Source organism: Taeniopygia guttata, chromosome 6, assembly GCF_048771995.1.
Source record: "Taeniopygia guttata chromosome 6, bTaeGut7.mat, whole genome shotgun sequence".
NCBI lineage: Eukaryota > Metazoa > Chordata > Aves > Passeriformes > Estrildidae > Taeniopygia > Taeniopygia guttata.
This window is the reverse complement of record NC_133031.1, coordinates 32,100,586-32,118,832: the sequence shown is the minus strand read 5'-3', so window position 1 is coordinate 32,118,832 and position 18,247 is coordinate 32,100,586. Positions and strand designations below refer to the sequence as shown.

Genomic DNA, 18,247 nt, shown 5'->3' with positions numbered 1-18,247 from the left:
ACTCTCATAAAAGGAAACTGGAGATAACGAAGGCATTTTTCCACTGGAGGAGGAGGATGAGGAGTTTGTTTCTCTCTCTTAATCAGAGGGGGGAACAAATTCAGCAGGTCCTCCTCACAAATACAGACTGGGTTTGGGATGGGAGTATGACTTGCATGCATTTTTTTTAAGTGTATGATATACTCTTGCCCACCTGCTGCTCACAGGTTTCCCTTCACTTCAGACAGTGCAGAAAACTCCTCCACACCACTGTGAACCAGGCCATGGCACTGGGCTTGCTGTTTTTTGGGGTTTTTTTTTTCTACATAAACCTATTAAATATTAAGAGAAGTTAATCATTATCTGGCTGGTTGTGCATTAAGACAGAATCCCTCCTTTGTCTCTCAGCGTTATTAAATGCCTCCTGCTTTGAAATGCCACATAAAAGTGATAGATGCCCTTTCTCTAAAAGCCAGGCTTCCAGTCAAGCTATGCTTGATGCTAGCTCAGCCACAAAGAGCCCTCCTTGTTTAAATATAGAAGCCTGAGGCAGATAAGGGGAGGCCAGCCTGCAGGGACAGGGGGTGCTCCCTGTGCCCCGTCCCACTGCTGGGTCCTGCCTGCACAAAAACCATCCAGCTCAGGCCAGAGATGCCAATGGGCAAGAGAATTTGGGATAAGGTGCTGGAAGGCTCTTGGCATTTTGAAAGCTGGTTTGGAGTGGAAGCTGCTGCCTAAAACAGCTTCAGAAACAGCAAACTCCAGCTGTGTAGATTGAAAAAGAGGGGGTGTGCACCCACATGTGGAGTTTATCCTTCTAGCTGAGTTTAACCTTCCAGTTGGGTTTATCCTTCTATCCAACATCTCTGTTCAGAGCACTGCTGGATCTGTGTCCAGGACTGCTTTCAGAACACTGCAATCTCCTCAAAACACACACACACACACACACACACAGCCCTAAACAAGAAATGAGTGAACAGGGAGGCAGAAAAACCAGGGCTGAGTGAAAGAGCAAGCAAATCCCCTTCCCAAATTGCTAGGGGAAAAAAAAAGTTTCTCCCCAGAGGAATGATAAACTATATTTTTTGCCTAGCAGCTTTTACAAGGTGAAAGTGTTGCTCAGGAGAATAAATGCCTGCTTTGTGTGGCCCCCCTGGAACCAGGAGGCAGTCAAGTCTGGGCTCAGCTAATGTATAATCTATATTTACATGTCAAAATCCCCCCTTATTTAGGTTCTTGATTTACAGCCCCTAGTTTTCATAAAAGTCAGTCATTCCTAGTGAAAGAATGCAGAGCAGATTTATAGGATCTGCATTATGCCTTAAATCTTAATAGCATTTTTAAAGCATTTTTATGACTCGTCCTAAGTAATGTTTTCCCTCTTTTTTTTCAAGGCATTACTGTGTAAAACCGAATACAAATCCTTACCTTAAAAACAAGACCATTTGAACCAACACTGCTGCAATGCCAAACCTTGTCAGCAATGTCCTTATAAGCCTCTGTTTTCAAGCATTCATAGCTCGAATGTAAAATGTGCTTTTCACTAAGGTTTGCCTGATAAGATCTCAACCTGCATGAGCAGTGAATTTGTTTTCACCATCACAGTCAAAATAAAATAAACCTCTGGATGTGGCTGGGAGGTAGATGAAGGTAAAGAGCCTGATTCTGTGCCTTCTCCCCCACACCAGGCTGCTCCTTGCTTTGATAAGTCTGCTTGAAATATATGGCAGCTCAGGTTTAGTCCAGTCTGGAGCAGAAATATCCCAAGGCCATAAATCACAGGCAGAGACACAGAAATGCTGGCTGGGCTCATGTCTTTGCACCCATGGATGGGCCCAGCACTGCAGTGGTTTTGGTTCTTAACCAAAAACTCTCAAGAACTCTCAACCTTTAGATAGAAATTTAAATATTTTCAAATAAGTCAATAATTCAGTGTTGTGTCCCAAAGTGGCTTTGCAGGGAATGAGCTTCTCGAGCATTTTTTTTAGGGAACCAAGCACCAAGAGTTAACATGTTTTGGGGGAGACCTTAAAGCCCCTTCCAGTGACCAAGGGGGCTCCAGGAGAGCTGGAGAGGGACTTTGGACAAGGGATGGAGGGACAGGACACAGGGAATGGCTTCAAACTGAAACAAGAGGGTTGGATGGGATTTTGGGCAGGAATGGTTCCCTGGGAGGGTGCTGAGCCCTGGCACAGGGTGCCCAGAGCAGCTGTGGCTGCCCCTGGATCCCTGGCAGTGCCCAAGGCCAGGCTGGACAGAGGAAGGTGGCACTGGGTGGGATTTAAGGTCCCTCCCAATCCAAATCATTCTGGAATTCTGTGACTTCACATGACAGAGCCAACAGTGATGGGGACCAAAAAATTGTCCCCAAAGTCTCCTTGGCCACAGGCCAAGGACGTCTTTAGAGAATATATATATAAAATCTATATATATATATAATATATAGAGAATATAGTCTAACCTCTGGTTACCTAACCTGAAAGTGTTCAGAAGAAACGGGAAATATCTGTTAATATAATAAATGGGTTACCGCAAGCTGGAGTAAGTATACATCAAATACTATCAATAGTGAAAGAAAAATAAATTTGGAACAGCAAATATTTCCAGTAAATTATGAATATGCTTTAGGATATCTTGAATAACATTTCAAAGAACTCGGAATATTCTCCCACTAAATCAATTATTTACTCTGGATCCAGATTTGCAACCTCCAGTCATAAGAGAGTCTCATTCATAGTAACTGGGTTTTGAAGGTAAAGACCACTCAGTTGAATATACAGTCTTAAAGCCTGCTGTTATTCCCTTAAATGCTTTAAAATTAAAAATTTCCATTTACAATAGCATTGGAAATGAGAAACAGGTTTTAAAACACCATTCTCCATTCCATGCTGGTCAAAATTTACAGATAAAAATCAATCATAAATGCAGCTATATACCCTGGTAAATATTGAGATATTTCAACAGACTTTGTTAAGGTGTATGAAATTTTGTATAAACAACAATTAAAATCAGTATGTACTATGCATAGAAAAAAACCAAAACAAAATAAACCATCACATTCTAACAATTTATATTAAAAATACCTTCTCCTCAGGGAATTTATTAAATAGCCATAAAGTTTAACCCACTGACTGGTAGGTACTGAAAAGTTATTCATGTTTTGGATACCTATATGCTACTTTTAAATCCCCCAAAGAGATCAGCATCAACAAGTAAATAAACCCAGAATTCCTACCTCCTACATTCTCACAGAATAATAAACATTGATATTTGTATACAATCAGTTAAGCATATTCTAAGAGAAGAATAAATAAATAAATAAATAAATAAGAGCCCTGAGGACTTATCAACAGAGCTGAAATTGCTTCCAGAAATCCAGCATTAATAACACACACCTGCTTTAACAGGTATCAGCTTGAGATGTGATTATACAATATTCAGAGTTCTTGGCTTTGGTCAGACATAGTTAAACCAAAAATTGAATATGTGAAGAGTGGAGCTGGAACACCCTGAGACTGTGTGCCAAACACTGAGATCTTCAGGCTGCTCCTCCACACCATCATTTTGCTGCTCTTCAGCAATTTTCAGTGATTAAAGCTGAAACCTGAGTGCAATTTCTGTCCTTTGCTGCATCTTTGCAATGAGTAGGAGACAAATAGGAAACATTTTCTGTGCTTCCCCATGCAGGGCAGGCAGAGGGGGCCACACCAGCCAGAAATCCTGGCTGCTGTCACCCTAAAAGTGTCCAGCCAGCAGACTCTTCCTAGAGAAGAGTCTTCTCCTCCTTCTATCCCATATCAGCTGGAACAGCTCCATCGGGACAAGCTGCATAAATATTCCCCCAAACCAGAGCAGGCAAGTGACAAAGTTCTTCCCCCAAAATCCAGAGCTGTACATTCCTGCCTCTTCACAGAAAGAGAATTGTCTCGCAGGCCACCGCTGGTCCCATTTTCTCCTGATTTCCAGTCTCCAGAGTCCAGTGCCTGATAGAAATCTCTCCCTGCTAAGGTCAGGGGAGCAGGATGCAAACCTCCATCCTTGGAGCTTCCCAGACCACAGGAAGCCCTGCACAGCCCAGTGTGGTCCCAGAGCTGACCCTCTCCCAGCAGAAGGTCGGACAAGAGCTCCCATCCAGCCTCAATTGCCCTGGAGGGCTGAGAAATCCTTCTCCCTCTCTCCCCTGCACTCCTTCTGCCCCCAAAACCAAGCCTTCTCTAGGAATATTTTCATTTGTGCCTCAATATTTTCTTCAGGAAGTCTGCTGACACTGAACTGGAAGTTCTGTTTGAGAGGGAATTACACTGTCAGCTATCTCACACTTCCACTGTTATTTCATTACTGTCACAATCCTTTTTCTCCCCCAAGTGAGAGCTGCCAGCTCAGACCATTGTAATGAAACACTTGATTTCCAAATGTTCATTGAAGCAGGAAATATTTTACACCCCCTGAAATTTCCAATAGCTCAGGAACACACTTTTTCCCTCTTAACAGAGGTTTATAATAGCTCAGACGTGTGATTTGTGTGGAGGAGTTTATGGCTGAGGACGTTGGGATACTTGGATGCCATTGAAAGGCAAAGTCTCTTCAGATAAACTAGAGAATGTCATTTATACAGGCTGTGAAAATATATTTTTCAGAAATAAAACTAGAGTGTAAGAGACCATGAAATGCCAGTCACTCAACCCTTGGACTACCAGCCTGTGCTGCTCCCAGTAAATGTGTACCCCGGTTTATTTAAAAATAAAACTTCTGTGGTATAGACTCCAAAATCTCCCTTAGATTTTTTTAATTCAAGAGGCAAAGACATTATAACATGCTCTGATGGGTTTGGCTGTTGTTATTTGAAACATGTCTTTTTTTTGCTCTATTTCTATTTTTTGCCTGTGCACCATGCAAAGGGAGCTTGGACACCGACTGAGGTCGTGCTAAATAAATGTGATTACAATAAATATGATTACAATAAATGTGATTAGAATGCACCTCACTGCCTGTACACCTGGGGACAGCTGTTCCCTGCCAGCCTGGGAGCTGGCATGGCAGTGCTGAACCCTTGACCACGCAGAGCTGAGCATTCCCTTGGCAGGAGACAAGCAGCAGGGACAAGCAGGGGCAGGTAACCAGCCTCAGACACAGGACCTGTCAGAGCACGAGTTACTGCTGCTCTGGGACTGCATTAGCTCACACATTCCTCTCTTGAAAGCTTCTTTTTATGCAGTGTACACCACGGATTCCTCTGGGCCAGCACTCCCTTTCTGGCTCCATCCCCTTTGGAGTGGGAATAAACCACTTCAGAGAAGCTTTTCTGGGATGGTGAGAGCTGAAGCCTCGTGCTGCCAACCCTCACCTGCTGGCCCAGTGCTGGCATCTGGTTGCCCTTTTGGCACTGCAAAAATCTCAGGTGAGGTTGTGGGACTCCAACCCGAGCCACCAACCCAGCTACAGCATCAGGAGGGAGAAATTCTGGGCTGGGAGTGATGGGATAACAGGAATTCATCCTGCAAGAGCTGGGAGCAAAGAAAGGTGGTGGGTGCAATGGCAAAGCAAAGGCTGCTCAGAGATTTCACAGCTTGGTGGGCACTATTCCCTGTGGCCAGGGGCTCCAGGCTGCTGAGCTGGCTCTGACATCCTCATCAGAGACACAATTCTAGCTGCAAGGTCTCTTTTTGGACTCAGGTGCTGAAGGAAACCTACAGGAAAGATGGAGAGGGATTTTTTACAAGAGTGTGTAGGGACAGAACAAGGGGAAATGGCTTCAGACTGAAAGATTTAGATTAGATATTAGGGAAAAAAAAATTCCCTGTGAGGCTGGTGAGGCCCTGGCACAGGGTGACCAGAGGAGCTGTGGCTGCCCCTGGGTCCCTGGAAATGTCCAAGGCCAGATTGGATCAGGCTTGGGACAACCTAGATTTTAAATGTGGGCTTAAAATGCTACCAGAGGGAAATTACAAGGAGCAAAAATCCCAGATAGACTCAGTTCTATAAAGATCATCCAACTGTAGTATATTCTACTCAGGTTTTTCTTTGTATGAATACAATTCCACAAACAGAGAAAAATGGAAATTAGAGGAAAGTAAATCCAGTTTAGAACAAGGTGTTTTACTAAATGCAGTCTTTGCATTTAATCAATATTAAAATAACTGTCACTAAGCTGTTGTGCATGCCTGAATTAGTGAAGATGAACATAATTTAACTGTCTGCATTGAAACAGAAGTCTCAAAGGCTTGAGAAGGATTTATAATCCCTGAACAGCAAATCTGACCCAGATTCAAAACCATATGCACCAAAAACTCCCCAGGCCCCACTGACCTTTATACCAAAAGCTTTTACCAGAAAACCATTCTGCTGCTTATATACCACAGAAGTTTGGTGAATTTTGTGTATTTTTTAGCCAAAGTTGAGCCAGACAACTGGAAGGATCGGGACCAGCACAGAGATTAAATGTGCAAGCAGGGGGATGGCAGGGAAAGGGACAGGGACACATCCACTGTGTGACACCACGTGGGAGCAGAAATTTGGGAGCTGCGTGCCCCTGGCAGAGGAAGATGCTGTTGGGATCACCCTGCCCAGGGGCCAGAGCTGCTCCCAGCTGGCTTTGGCCAACAGAAAAATCCTCAGCTCCACCCCAGGATGGATGGCTACAAGCTGAAACCAGGCAGTTCCATCTGGTGGGGCAGCACACGGGGTTTTAGCAGAAATTGTCATTTTAAATCGGACTCCAAAGCTGATGGCCAGAAGCACAGGGGCAGAGGTGGGATCAGGCAGCACCCTGGGAGCCAGGCTGGCTTCTCCACCTCAGGAATTCATGTGGATCAAACAGGAACTTCATTTCTATCCTCTCCCACTGTCCAGAGATGTCAGAAATCAGTATAATTGCACAGACTGGCAAGACTCCCTGGGAATTATGTGTATTTTCTCTCTTTCTCTCTCTTACAGAATCCATCTTTCCTCTGAATAATTACTGCCAGAACTGAATCAGAGCCTGCCAATGTTGCAGAAATGAATCCAACCATTTTCTACAAGCTTTCAAAACAAATATGACTTCACTTTGCTGATTTTTTTTTTCTTAAATTTTTTTTTTTTTTTTACATCCACTGTCATTTGATTCTCTTTGAATAACTTGAATGAGTTTAGGGAAGGCGTGGTGCACAAGGAATCTTTGGGCAGACCCTCAGCTGCTGTACAACTGGCTTCAGAAAAGCTCTGCTCAGTTACATCCTGAAGATGCCTCACAGTGAATTTGAAAAGCTCTCTTGGAGATTATTCACCTCACATGAATGCCACTGTTCCCACCAGCTATGTCATTTTAAGGATTTTAGCTGTTAAGTCAGAGGGCAGACAATAGGATGGGACAGAGCCCAAGCAATTAACTCTTCACTCAGTTTTATTACTAAATCCTGAACTGGACTCCCACAGGGAACCTGTAACATGTTAGTCAAAGGAAAAAGGGCAAAATTTTAAATAATTAAAAGTTTGGAAGACGAAATGAAACAGCAGCCTACGATTTGCACACAGAAACCTTTAAGAAAAACCCAAAGAAACAAAATAAAGCCCAAAAGACATTAATTGAAACCTTTGATCCCAACCAAGTATTCATCCTGAGATAATTACTGCCATAAAAGCCTCTGACACTGACAGAACTGTCTTCAAAAGCTACCTACGTAAGCAGCTTGGAACTTGGAAGAGGAGCTGGCAGGGATGAAATCCTACAGAGATGTGAAAAGGAGGGAAGATTTTGGAGGGAGCTGAGCCTTTCAGTGTTAAGTCATTTCTCTGTGAAAACATGTTTTCATCTATCAGAGACTGAAAGAGGAAAAGGATGGGGAAGATATGCCAGCAGAAAGGCAGTTCCTCCCATAAGTAAAAAAGCTGTGGGTTAAAAAAAAATAAATTGGTAGCAACAAACTGGACCTTGAAAGGCATTTGGGATAAAAGTCAGCAATACAAGGTGGTTAAAACTGAAATCACACAATTCCCTACTCATGGTTCATGAAGTGCTGCAATCTAAAAATCTCCTGCTGGTGTTCCTCTGCTCTTCCCAATTACAGACATTTCTGAGATGCACAAAATTAAGCTTTTCTCTATCCTTTGCTGCAGTCCTGCTCATTTTGGCACTTCCCCAAAGATGACAGCAACTCTTAGAGCCCAGCAGCGCTCAGTCCCTGCTCCATAATTGTTGGGTTTGGTTTAATTCCTGGGAAATGTCCCCTGCTTTAATAGAGACAAGGCTGGCTGATAGCTTCAGTCACCTTCTCAGCCTCTGTGCACTGGCTGAGAAGCTTTAGGCTGACAGATAAACACTCCTGCAAAGATTCCAGAGTCTCTTTTCCTCTCCAGGAATATTGTTACAATCCCCCCAAAAGTGGTGCCCATCAGTCCTGCCTCTTGTGCCAAGGGCTGTCCTGGGAAAATGCTCCAGCCCACGCTCATGGTTCTTTCCCTACTCATTAATTATTCCTACATAAGTTCAGGTAAAAATGGCTTTGGCATGTTTTTCCTGAACATTCCATATGGCAAAGGGATATACTCATATCAACTCATTGTGTTGATGTGTTTTTAAAAGTTGTAGAGTTAAACATTTCCACAACAAATGAAAATTAGAAAAAAAACAACATGGGTATTTCTCGCTTTTTTCTCATCAAGTGTGATTTTGTACTTGAGAAGTCACATCAATACTTGATATACAGAGGGGTAGAGCTCTAAAGGCTGCACTTAGTTACTTTAGTAAGGAAAAAAATCAGTTTGTTTCCATTGGCCTTTTGGCTTTTCCAGCAGTCAGGGATGAACCATGGCATTTTTACTTAACTGGGAATAAATCTGGCAAAAAAGCACCTTCAGAAGTTCTCACTGAGGGAGTAAGAAGCCATGAGAAATACATATTTTGAAAAGAAAATGAAATGGACCCTTTCAGAGCAGATACTCCTGGTTCATGTGGGGTTAAAGGACAAACCCCAGACAGAGCCAGAACTGTGAGCACAGAGCAGGGGCTCTGGCCCAGGGAAATTAATTTCTCTTATAAGAGGGGAGCTAAGCAAAAACTGCATTACTGAACCCAGAATTACTTCTGGGAGGGAGCTCCCCTGGCATTGCATCATCTTTTTCCAGTATTAGATACAAAAGAAAGCTTTAAATCACACTTATTTTCACGCATTTCCTTTTTGCCAAATCAGAACAGATTGCAAGTGAGGTGTGACCTTGTGTTTAATGACAACCTGAACTCCTGCTTTTACAAGAGAACTGGACACTCTCAATGCCCTTCTTTCCTTTCCTGTAGCTATTTATAGCTGATGCTAAAATCCATATCTGAGATCATTCCTGCTTGGTGGTGCCTGGGGGCTGCCACTCCTCCAGGACTGAAAACAGGGAGAGAAAACTCTGATCCCTTTGGCTGAGCTGAGGCTGTGCCAAACCCTCTCCATTCCCTGATCTCTGCTGCCCTCTCCTGCAGCAGCTGCAAACTCCCAGGATTTCAGTGAAATAATCCGATATTAAAGCTGCTGTGGTGAAGTGTTTGAACTCCGAGGGGATGGGGCAGGAGTTTTAGGAGTAGGGAAAATTTAAGCTGAAAATGGAAAGTGTTTGTGGTAGTGTATTGAGCACAGCAAGGGGCAAAATAATGATAAGTACAATAATGCTAAAATGATAATAATGATAACGCTAACAGTGGTAACAATAATTGCAATAAAAATAATATGAATTATGGTAATAAATTAAATTATAAGTTAATAATTCAAGTTGAGAAATACATCCATGATTAATAAATCCAGATTTTGTCTTAATACCACCATGCCCACTAATCCAGATTGTCCCCAAGTGCCACATCCACTTGTTTTTTGAGCACTTCAGGGATGGTGCTTCCACCACTTCACTGAGGAGCCTGTTCCAGGCTTAACCACTCTTTCAGTGAGGAAATCTTTCCTAATATCTGACCTGAATGTCCCCTGAATGGTGAAACTTGAGGCTGTTCCCTCTGCTCCTGTCCCTGTTCCTGGAGGAGACCCCGACCCCCCGGCTGTCCCCTCCTGGCAGGAGCTGTGCAGAGCCACAAGGTCCCCCCTGATCCCCCTTTTCTCCAGGATGAACAACCCCAGCTCCCTCATCCTTCCTGGGACTTGTGTCCCTGAATTCATTTAAGATGTTATCTCAAAGTGCTGGAGTTTCATAGAAACACAAATATTTTAAAAGTTCATCAAACATGAAAATGTGGAGGAATGGGAAAGAGAAAAATGTGCTTTGCAAATAATCTTGTGGCCAAGGAATTTGCCTGCAAAGCAGTCAGAAAGGATAAACAGATGATTTCAGTTCAGTTCAAAGAATGTGCCTTGGCTTTTTGAGGAGATGGTTGTGACATAAAATAAGAATAAACACATTGGCTTAGTCCTACTGGGAGAAAAAGCTGCTACCAGAAAACGTCACATCCAGGTGATCTCTGACAAATTCCCTCCCTGCTCTCTTTCCTGATTAGCCAGGCTGCTTTTCCTTGCATTAATCTGCCTTTCAGCTGCCTTTTAATCAAAGCCAGGCTTAACTCTCCACTGGAAAAAGAAAGCAGATGCTGAGGTAAACCACAGAGTAGAACTGGAAGAAACAGAAAGAAAAGGCTCCTTGGCTTGATAAGGATTTAAGAACTATTTTTCTAGAGGGAAGGGAGAAAGAAAATGCTCCATTTTTTCCCAGCTTGGATAAATGGCCATGCCTGCCTTCCCCAAATGTAGGAAGCATGGGCAGTTTGTACAGTATTTTGCATGTGCCAGCTCCTATTTAGTTGTGCAACATAGAAAAAGAAAAAAAAAAATCAATGCTGACAATTTGTAAATCAATCTTCAGATTGTGGAAATGAATTTTTTGAGCTGTCAGCAATTAAGAAACAAGCCAACAAGTACTCCAAATCAATCAGCTGCTCTAGGGATTGGATGCCAACAACCAGAGACTGAGATCCAGTATTGCCATTGCTGCAGGTACCACTTAAAATTCCAGGTGCAAGAAATAATTGAAATAGAACATGGTAGGAAAGAAAAGACTCAGATATTTGAGGGGAGGGAGGTGTTTGTGGTGGTTTTTTTGGTTGGTTGTTTTTTTGGTTTTTTTGGGGGGAGGGGGATTGTGTTTTGTGGGGGGTTTTTTTGGTGTTTTTGGTTTTTTTCTTCTTCTTTTTTTTTTTTTTTTGGAGGGGTTTCTTTTCTGTTTTTTGGCATTTTTTAAATTTTGTTTTGGTTTTGTTGTATAGTTCCCCAGCTGCCTGTCAAACATTAAGTCTACTGCTTTAATAAATGTCCTTCTGTTCCCAAAGCAATTTTCTCCTCAAAAGAAAAGTGGTTGGTGACTAAACCACCAAGGGAAAAAAGTTCATTTAGGAGCCAGGAAGGTAAGACCAAAAGCTGGTCTTGAAAAATTGACATCTACAGCAGAAAAAACCTGGTTTTTCCTAGGACATGCAAATGCTGGAGCTGAAGCCACACAAAAGAATTACACAGAAAATCCAGACAAGAGTTACAGAGCTCTGGAGAAGCTCAAAGCTTTCTGAAATAGCTGGTCTTGCACACTACATAAAAACACCAGAGGAACTTGCCTTTTATATAAAGAATTACTAGAGACAGAAACCAAAAAGGCAAAGAGGTGTGTGTGTGTATAAAAGTTCACAAACAATGCTGGACAAAAACACTTCCAAAGGGTCACCAAATTACACCATTATTCATAAGCCCGTGGCTGGATTCCAAAAGCAGGGGAAAAAAGATTTACTCAGTAGGGCCATAAATATGAAACCAGTTTGAAAAAATGACCACACACACACAAAAAAAGAAGGCAGAAAGATGACCTTTTTTTGCAACTGAAATTTGTTGCCTGTAGCTTTTTATTAGTTACAGCAAGTGAAATAAAAGCCAGACAAGTCTAATATAACTCTATTATCTCCTGCTACACCAGGGTGAAAAGCAATAACACTGAATTTTTAAAAACCACCTGTTGGCATCTGTTTTGCCCAATGGATAACACAAGCACTCAATATTCTCTGGAAAGCAGCCACTGAAGCAGAGTTTGCCAGGGGGAACCCTCCTGACCTGCAGCCACTCTTTGCTAAATGAAGTAGCAAAAAAAGTATTTTCAACTTGGGGATCTGATTTCCAGAAAGAAAACCTTGAAGCTGGGCCAAGAAAAGTCACACTGGAATATTTGTCAGCCTTGCCTTCACCACCTGCTGAGTTTGCCCCATAGGAACTTTGGCTTTCCCTCTGCCCAGGAGCTGTTCCCTCCCCACCACCACAACTCCTCCTTTTGGTGCTGCACCTACAGGGGAGGAGGAGAAAAGGGGAAGGTGGAGCGGTGTGGGAACTCAAAATGTCCCTCAGACATTGTTAGAGGTTCCAAGCCCCAGTCAAAAGCATTTAAAACCCTAGCAAGCAGCTAGAAATACCTGTAATTTTAAGTTTAAGCCATAGAATAATTTACCAACTTTACAAGGAAAACAAAAAGTCACAAAAATTTAAATATTATAATAAAAATAATTACAAAATTTAAAAAAAATTTAATATTATACAAAAAAGTTTCTATTTTATACATAAAAGTCAAAAATTTTAAAATAAAAAAATCTAAACCTATCCTATCATCCCTCTCTCTTCTTCCTCACCTCCATGTTTTTAATAATATTTGCATTCACAAATTAGTTTAAAATAAAAAAAAACATTTAATATAAATAATAAATATTAAAAAAACTACAAGCATATAAAACATAATATACCATATAAAAAATAACACCAACCCTAAACAAAAAAGAAAAAAACCCCAAAAAACAAAAGAATGTCAAAAATATATATACCTTTACCTAAGCTACTAAACAAATGACAACAACCCAAAAAAACAATCTTTTAAATAACTTACAATAAACAACCATAAAACCAAACAACAAAAAACTACTAAACCTTTCTTTAAAAACAAAATTATAAACTTCAACAGACAGGGAAGTTTAACCTATAAAAGGGGACCAATAGTTTCAACGAATAGCATGGAAATAAACCTAGTATCACCTAATTGTAATTGCTGCTTAAAGATTTTCAAGACTGAAATAAACTAAATAATCTAAAAAATAAACTAAATAATCACTTACCTTCCGTGGCTGCATTTAAAATGTGCTGCTTCCTTCCTTTGGGGATCCACACTTTCCTTTTTCTTCTAAATCATTACAACCAAGCCAGAAGGCTATTTTAAGTCTCAAAACAAAAACAAACAAACAAAAATCAACCCACACTAATAGGAAGTTAAATACAATGAAATTATAGATTTTTAAAAAATAACTTTAACAAGTAAAATCTAGAGGCTCTATTTCAGCTACATTTGCATGTTTTCTGCTTTTGTTCTGCCAGAGTAGATGGATGAGATGCCAGCTCTAATCCCTCAAAGTGTGCCTATGACTTCCACCTGGATGTTAAATTTTACCCTTTGCAGTATTTCCCTTTTTAATTGGTCATTCCACATCCAAATGATTCCAATTGAATTTGTTCAGCTGGGCTGAGGAGACAGGAGAGCGAGGGAGAACAGGGCAGAGGTCTCTGCTACAGGAGGTTCGGCGCCTTCTGATAATCAATTCTTTAGAACAGGCTGCATTTATGTAGTTCTGTTACTGTTAAAATTTGTAGGAAATCACTTAAATTATGAGTTGTGAGGATGCACTTAGGTAGAAGGGCTTAATTCACCAAACATAATAAATACTTGTCAGAAAACAGGCACGTTTCAAGAGGTGGATGTTGTCTTCTGATTAAAGGAGCAAAATAAGAGAGGAAGGAAAGCACTTTGCACATGGGCAGTAAATTCTGACTCTGCCCATCTTTAGGAAAGGCAGGTTCAGATCTGCACTTTGTACTGTCCTTCCACAGAACAGAACTTCAACGAGTCCAAATCCACCAGTCTGCTTCTAAAAAAATTAATTTCAGGTTTTTAAGGTGTTTCTTTTCCCCTGGAATCAACGTGAGTGGACAAAATGCGCTTTGCCTGTGCGGTAACTGCGAGATCCCGGCTCCACAAACAAGGACAACACGGCACTAACTCCTGCAAGGGGTGTGGAGTTGGAAAAGAATTTGAATCAGCTTGGGAAATGAACAGATATTGACTTTGCAATTTAATCTTTCAGTACTGCAGCCTTTGGAGAGGTGAGAACACAGCTCTGCTGAACCCCTCTGTGAATTATCCTGTATTAAAGCTGTCACTTTTAAGCAAAATGCTTTTGCCTTGAGTATCTGCAAACACCTCCTGGTTTTGTTTTGCCATTTTCCCGTTCCTACAGAAACCTTTTAGACACTTTCCCCCCATCCCTTCCTCATTCTTATTTTTCCCCTTCCTTATCTTCAGTGCTTAAATAGAAACTGAACAATTTACTATGAGAATTCTCAACTCAAAGATATCAGTGGGTCAGTATCAGCCTCATCAAGGAATTTTATGTCACTGCTTGGATCTGTGGGTATCAGATTTTTCACCCTCAACTCATTAATGAATGGTTCACATAAATATTAAAGTTGTGATGAATTATTCTGAGAAAGAAATAAATAATTATAAAAAAACCCCAAACCCTCCTCTTTTGTAAGTCTCCTTCCCCCCAGCAATTAAATTTTAGTTGAACTTTTAGAATACCATTTTGGGCAGTAAGTGATCATCCAAACCAAATCGATTCCCCACTGAAGAGTCACTGACTGTCCTCATTTTCTGTCTCCAGAGTCAGCTGCACCAAAAATGATCTCTCAGATTATTTGCTCAGACACTCAACATCAACACTCTGGGCCAGGTTTCTTGATGTATAATAAATGCCTCTCTCTGGCTGCAGTGTCTCTAAACTAGTAGACTGCATTTTAATGAAAGCAAATGATAAATAATTTGCAATATAGTACTAATAATTTTTACACTGCAATCAAGTATTTTATGTAGTCATTTTCCCTAATTATTCCCCCTGAATCAATTCCATGTATATGTGTATATATAAACACATCCACACAGCATTAAACTGAATTTTTTTCAGAAGTACTTCAGAAATTGACCCAAGTTAGGCAATTTTAGACACTGTTGGTCAATAGGTTTAATTTACAGACTGCTTTTATTGTGAAGCACATCGTGATCCAATTAAAACTCAATTTTAAGCTTTTGTTTCGTTTTGGTTTTTGTTGTTGATCAGGGAAGGCCAAAATTATTCATTTAAAACAGTGAGAGGGGTAACCAGCACTAATTGTGCTGCAAGATTTTCTCCAACTAGAAGTTCCTCATCTAGACAACCTAAATGCCAAAAAAATTCCTTATTTCCAAAGGTCCTGGCCTTTTGCAAAAGAATCTTTCAACAGTTACTGAATACTCTGCTCTGCTAATCAAACATCCCAGATAATTAATACAAGGCTGGTGGTCAAAGACAAATGCATGCAGAATCTCTGTATATTATACAGAATCTCTGTATATTGACCAGCAAACACAATTTTACCATTTCCTCATTGCCAAAGATGGTCAAACACGTTCCAGAGTTATGGCTTCACTGCTGACTGAAGCTTCAAAATGCAAAACCAAGAAAATACAGACTATAAACCTCTGGGGCTACTTGCAGAATTCACAGTGTTTTGAGGGAGGAATTCTCAAAGGGGTTTAAAGGTGTAAAAATGGTATTTATTTCAAAAATTAATTCTGTTCACTTTCTAGGTTGCGAGAAGAGAAAGGGAGGGGGTTTCTTTCATCACTGTGCTTTTCAAAACTCAGGATGTGCAGACCGTGTCCTGCTCTAATTTAACCCATACAAATTTTATGTTTGCTGCTAAAGCCTGGGAATTAATACTGCTCAAACACGATGTTTCATTAGAACTAAAATGGGAAATGTGACTCAGATGTACAAAGGAAAATCACTTCCTCTGTTACACCAGCCCTGAGCATTGTTCCTGTCCAGAAGGCAAAATGACAACAGTTGCACAAGCAGCACTCAATTCCAATGATGGCTTGTATGAAATCAAGACACAAGAGAACTTCAAAATATTTTTATTATTGTAATGAGACTGCAATATTATCTAAATAAACTTTTCCATCACTATTACACTATTTTCCTCACGAAGGTTCCAGTGGGGAATGCCGAAAGTATCCTGCAACCTGCACACTTAAAAGTTTATAGAAACATTCAGTATTAAAAGGCCTTTGCAATATGTTGTTGTTTTGGTTTTTTTTTAAACCATCAGAGTTATAAATCCAAGGGTATACTGAAGTAGATTTATCTCAGACACCCACTGACAAACAGCTTCAAGGGCTGTAAAAGAACAAGTTTGGGTGTGCTCACAGCTCTGTGGGAGCCTTGTCCACAAGGGCTGCTACAAAAGCAAGATACTGAGCAGAGCTGTAGAAGTCATTGTGAGCCAGAATTCAGGCCACTGCTAATTACAGTTAATTTTGATTAATTCTGTTGCTCACGTAATACTTAAGGCAAATTTCCTTGTATATTCATTTTCCCAAGCTAAAGCAACAACGTAAGCACAATTCACAATACACTGAACAAAAGGTATTTTTTGGTTATTTATGTAAGATGTGGCAAGAATAAAAACAACACATTGCAGTTATAACTCCTATTTTTCTGCTCAGAATGATGAAACTCCCTTTTTCAGTTTGTTTTCAAAAAGACTTGAATAGTTTATACTTTCCAATTTTATCAGAAATGTTATTTAAGACTTGAACCAAAAGTTTTCTAGAGCTGGAGATGTCCCAAAGCTGATGTGAGTTCTGAACACACATGCACAAATCCTTGAACAAAAGGAGAATCCAATGCTCTGTTACTGTAAGTAGACAACACAAAAATTACATTCAAATGAGAGACATTTAATAGGATTCTTTTCATGACAACAAACTCAACTTCAGTAGCTCCAACAAGCTGGGAAAAAGAAGAATTTAGGTTTTTAGCCTAAATGCCACAGCCTTGAGGTTGCAAGGGCAGTGAACTCCTCAGCTGTAACATTTCTCATCAGTAATACAAAGAAAGAGACAACTGACATTAGAAACAATAACACAAACAAGTACTGAAATACTGGCAAAAAAATCAGAAAAGAGGTTTTTAGTGGCATCCTTGTGTATTTGGACCATCAGATATGTCAGCAGAAGTATCTCTTGAAAAAGCCACTGTTTTGGCTTTGCACAATGCTTTTTTCACCTTTTGTTAATCAGACATTCAATAACACAGCAGAGACTGGGGACAGCACCAGCAGAGTCCTGACCTTGCTGCTCTGGAGGCAAAACCTTCTCCCACCACTTAACAGGCAGAATTCAGTCCCCAGGGTGTGCAGGGAGTGCACACTTAAAAATAAAACTGAATACAACAATCGCTTAACTGAAAAAAAGTGATGTTTCATAGACTTCTGGAATGTTAAGAGAGCAACATTTGTAAATGAACCTGTTAAAGATTCCATCCCAGGCAGTTATGGAAATGACAACATAATGAATTGATTTAACATAACAGTAATTTTAAACAAGAGATTGGACTGAAAAAAACATGATGTTCCAGGAAAGAACTGTGTGCTTTGTGATCTCTATTTATTTTTAAATATATTTATATTTTTACAGTACAGACGAAATCATTTTTACATATAAATACAACAGTATTGAATTTCTATTAAGATTTGATTTTTAGAAGTAAATGGACCAGACTTTGACACAGGTATGGAAGCCTTTCAGCACATCTTTAAATTTGATTCCTGCTACAATTGAAAAAGTGGAAATATTATTGTATAATTTTATCATCAGCTTCCTTCCTCTCTTGCAAAAGTGCAAACAAATTTAACAAAAAGCAACACCACAGTTCTTAATCCTGACTTCCAGCACACTTAACAGTATTTGCTCAATCCCACAGATCAGCTATTACAGTGATTGAAGAGAAAAGTGTATTTTCACCCAGTGGAATCCCAGTCTGCCAGACAACCTCACAAACACGGAATTCTCACTCCTGTGTCACCTCCTCCTTCGGCTGCTTGAGTTCACTCAGAAGCTCCTTCCCACTTTCTCCTGCTTTGGAGGCAAAGAGAGCAGCTCCCTCCTTAAAGCCCAGGAGCTTCAAGCTTCTGGCATAGTCTGCATACACAGCATGGATCAGTTTATGTAAATGAAGCATTAAGGAAAACACAAATCAATAGCAAAACCAAAACCACTCTGAATCTTTTCCCCATCTTCTTACTCCTTGGCTCTCCCAAGGTGAAAATGCTGAACATGGCTACCAATTGTGCTAATCCATTATTTTTCAGCACAAGTAAGAAAAAAAAAAGTTGCTTTAAATCCTCCTTTTGAA

At 40.5% G+C, this 18,247-nt stretch overlaps 1 protein-coding gene across 4 annotated transcripts in view; it reads right to left on the bottom strand.

Annotated features, from left to right (window-relative positions):
• Positions 1-15,950: 15,950 nt before the first annotated feature.
• WDR11 (WD repeat domain 11) overlaps positions 15,951-18,247 on the bottom strand; it is a 34,905-nt gene continuing 32,608 nt past the window's right edge. For all 4 annotated transcript variants that reach the window (XM_030276547.4, XM_030276548.4, XM_030276549.4 and 1 more), the window contains exon 29: positions 15,951-18,060. In XM_030276547.4, coding sequence (XP_030132407.2) covers positions 17,903-18,060 — 158 coding nt within the window. In that variant the 3' untranslated portion in view covers positions 15,951-17,902. The remainder of the gene's footprint in view (positions 18,061-18,247) is intronic.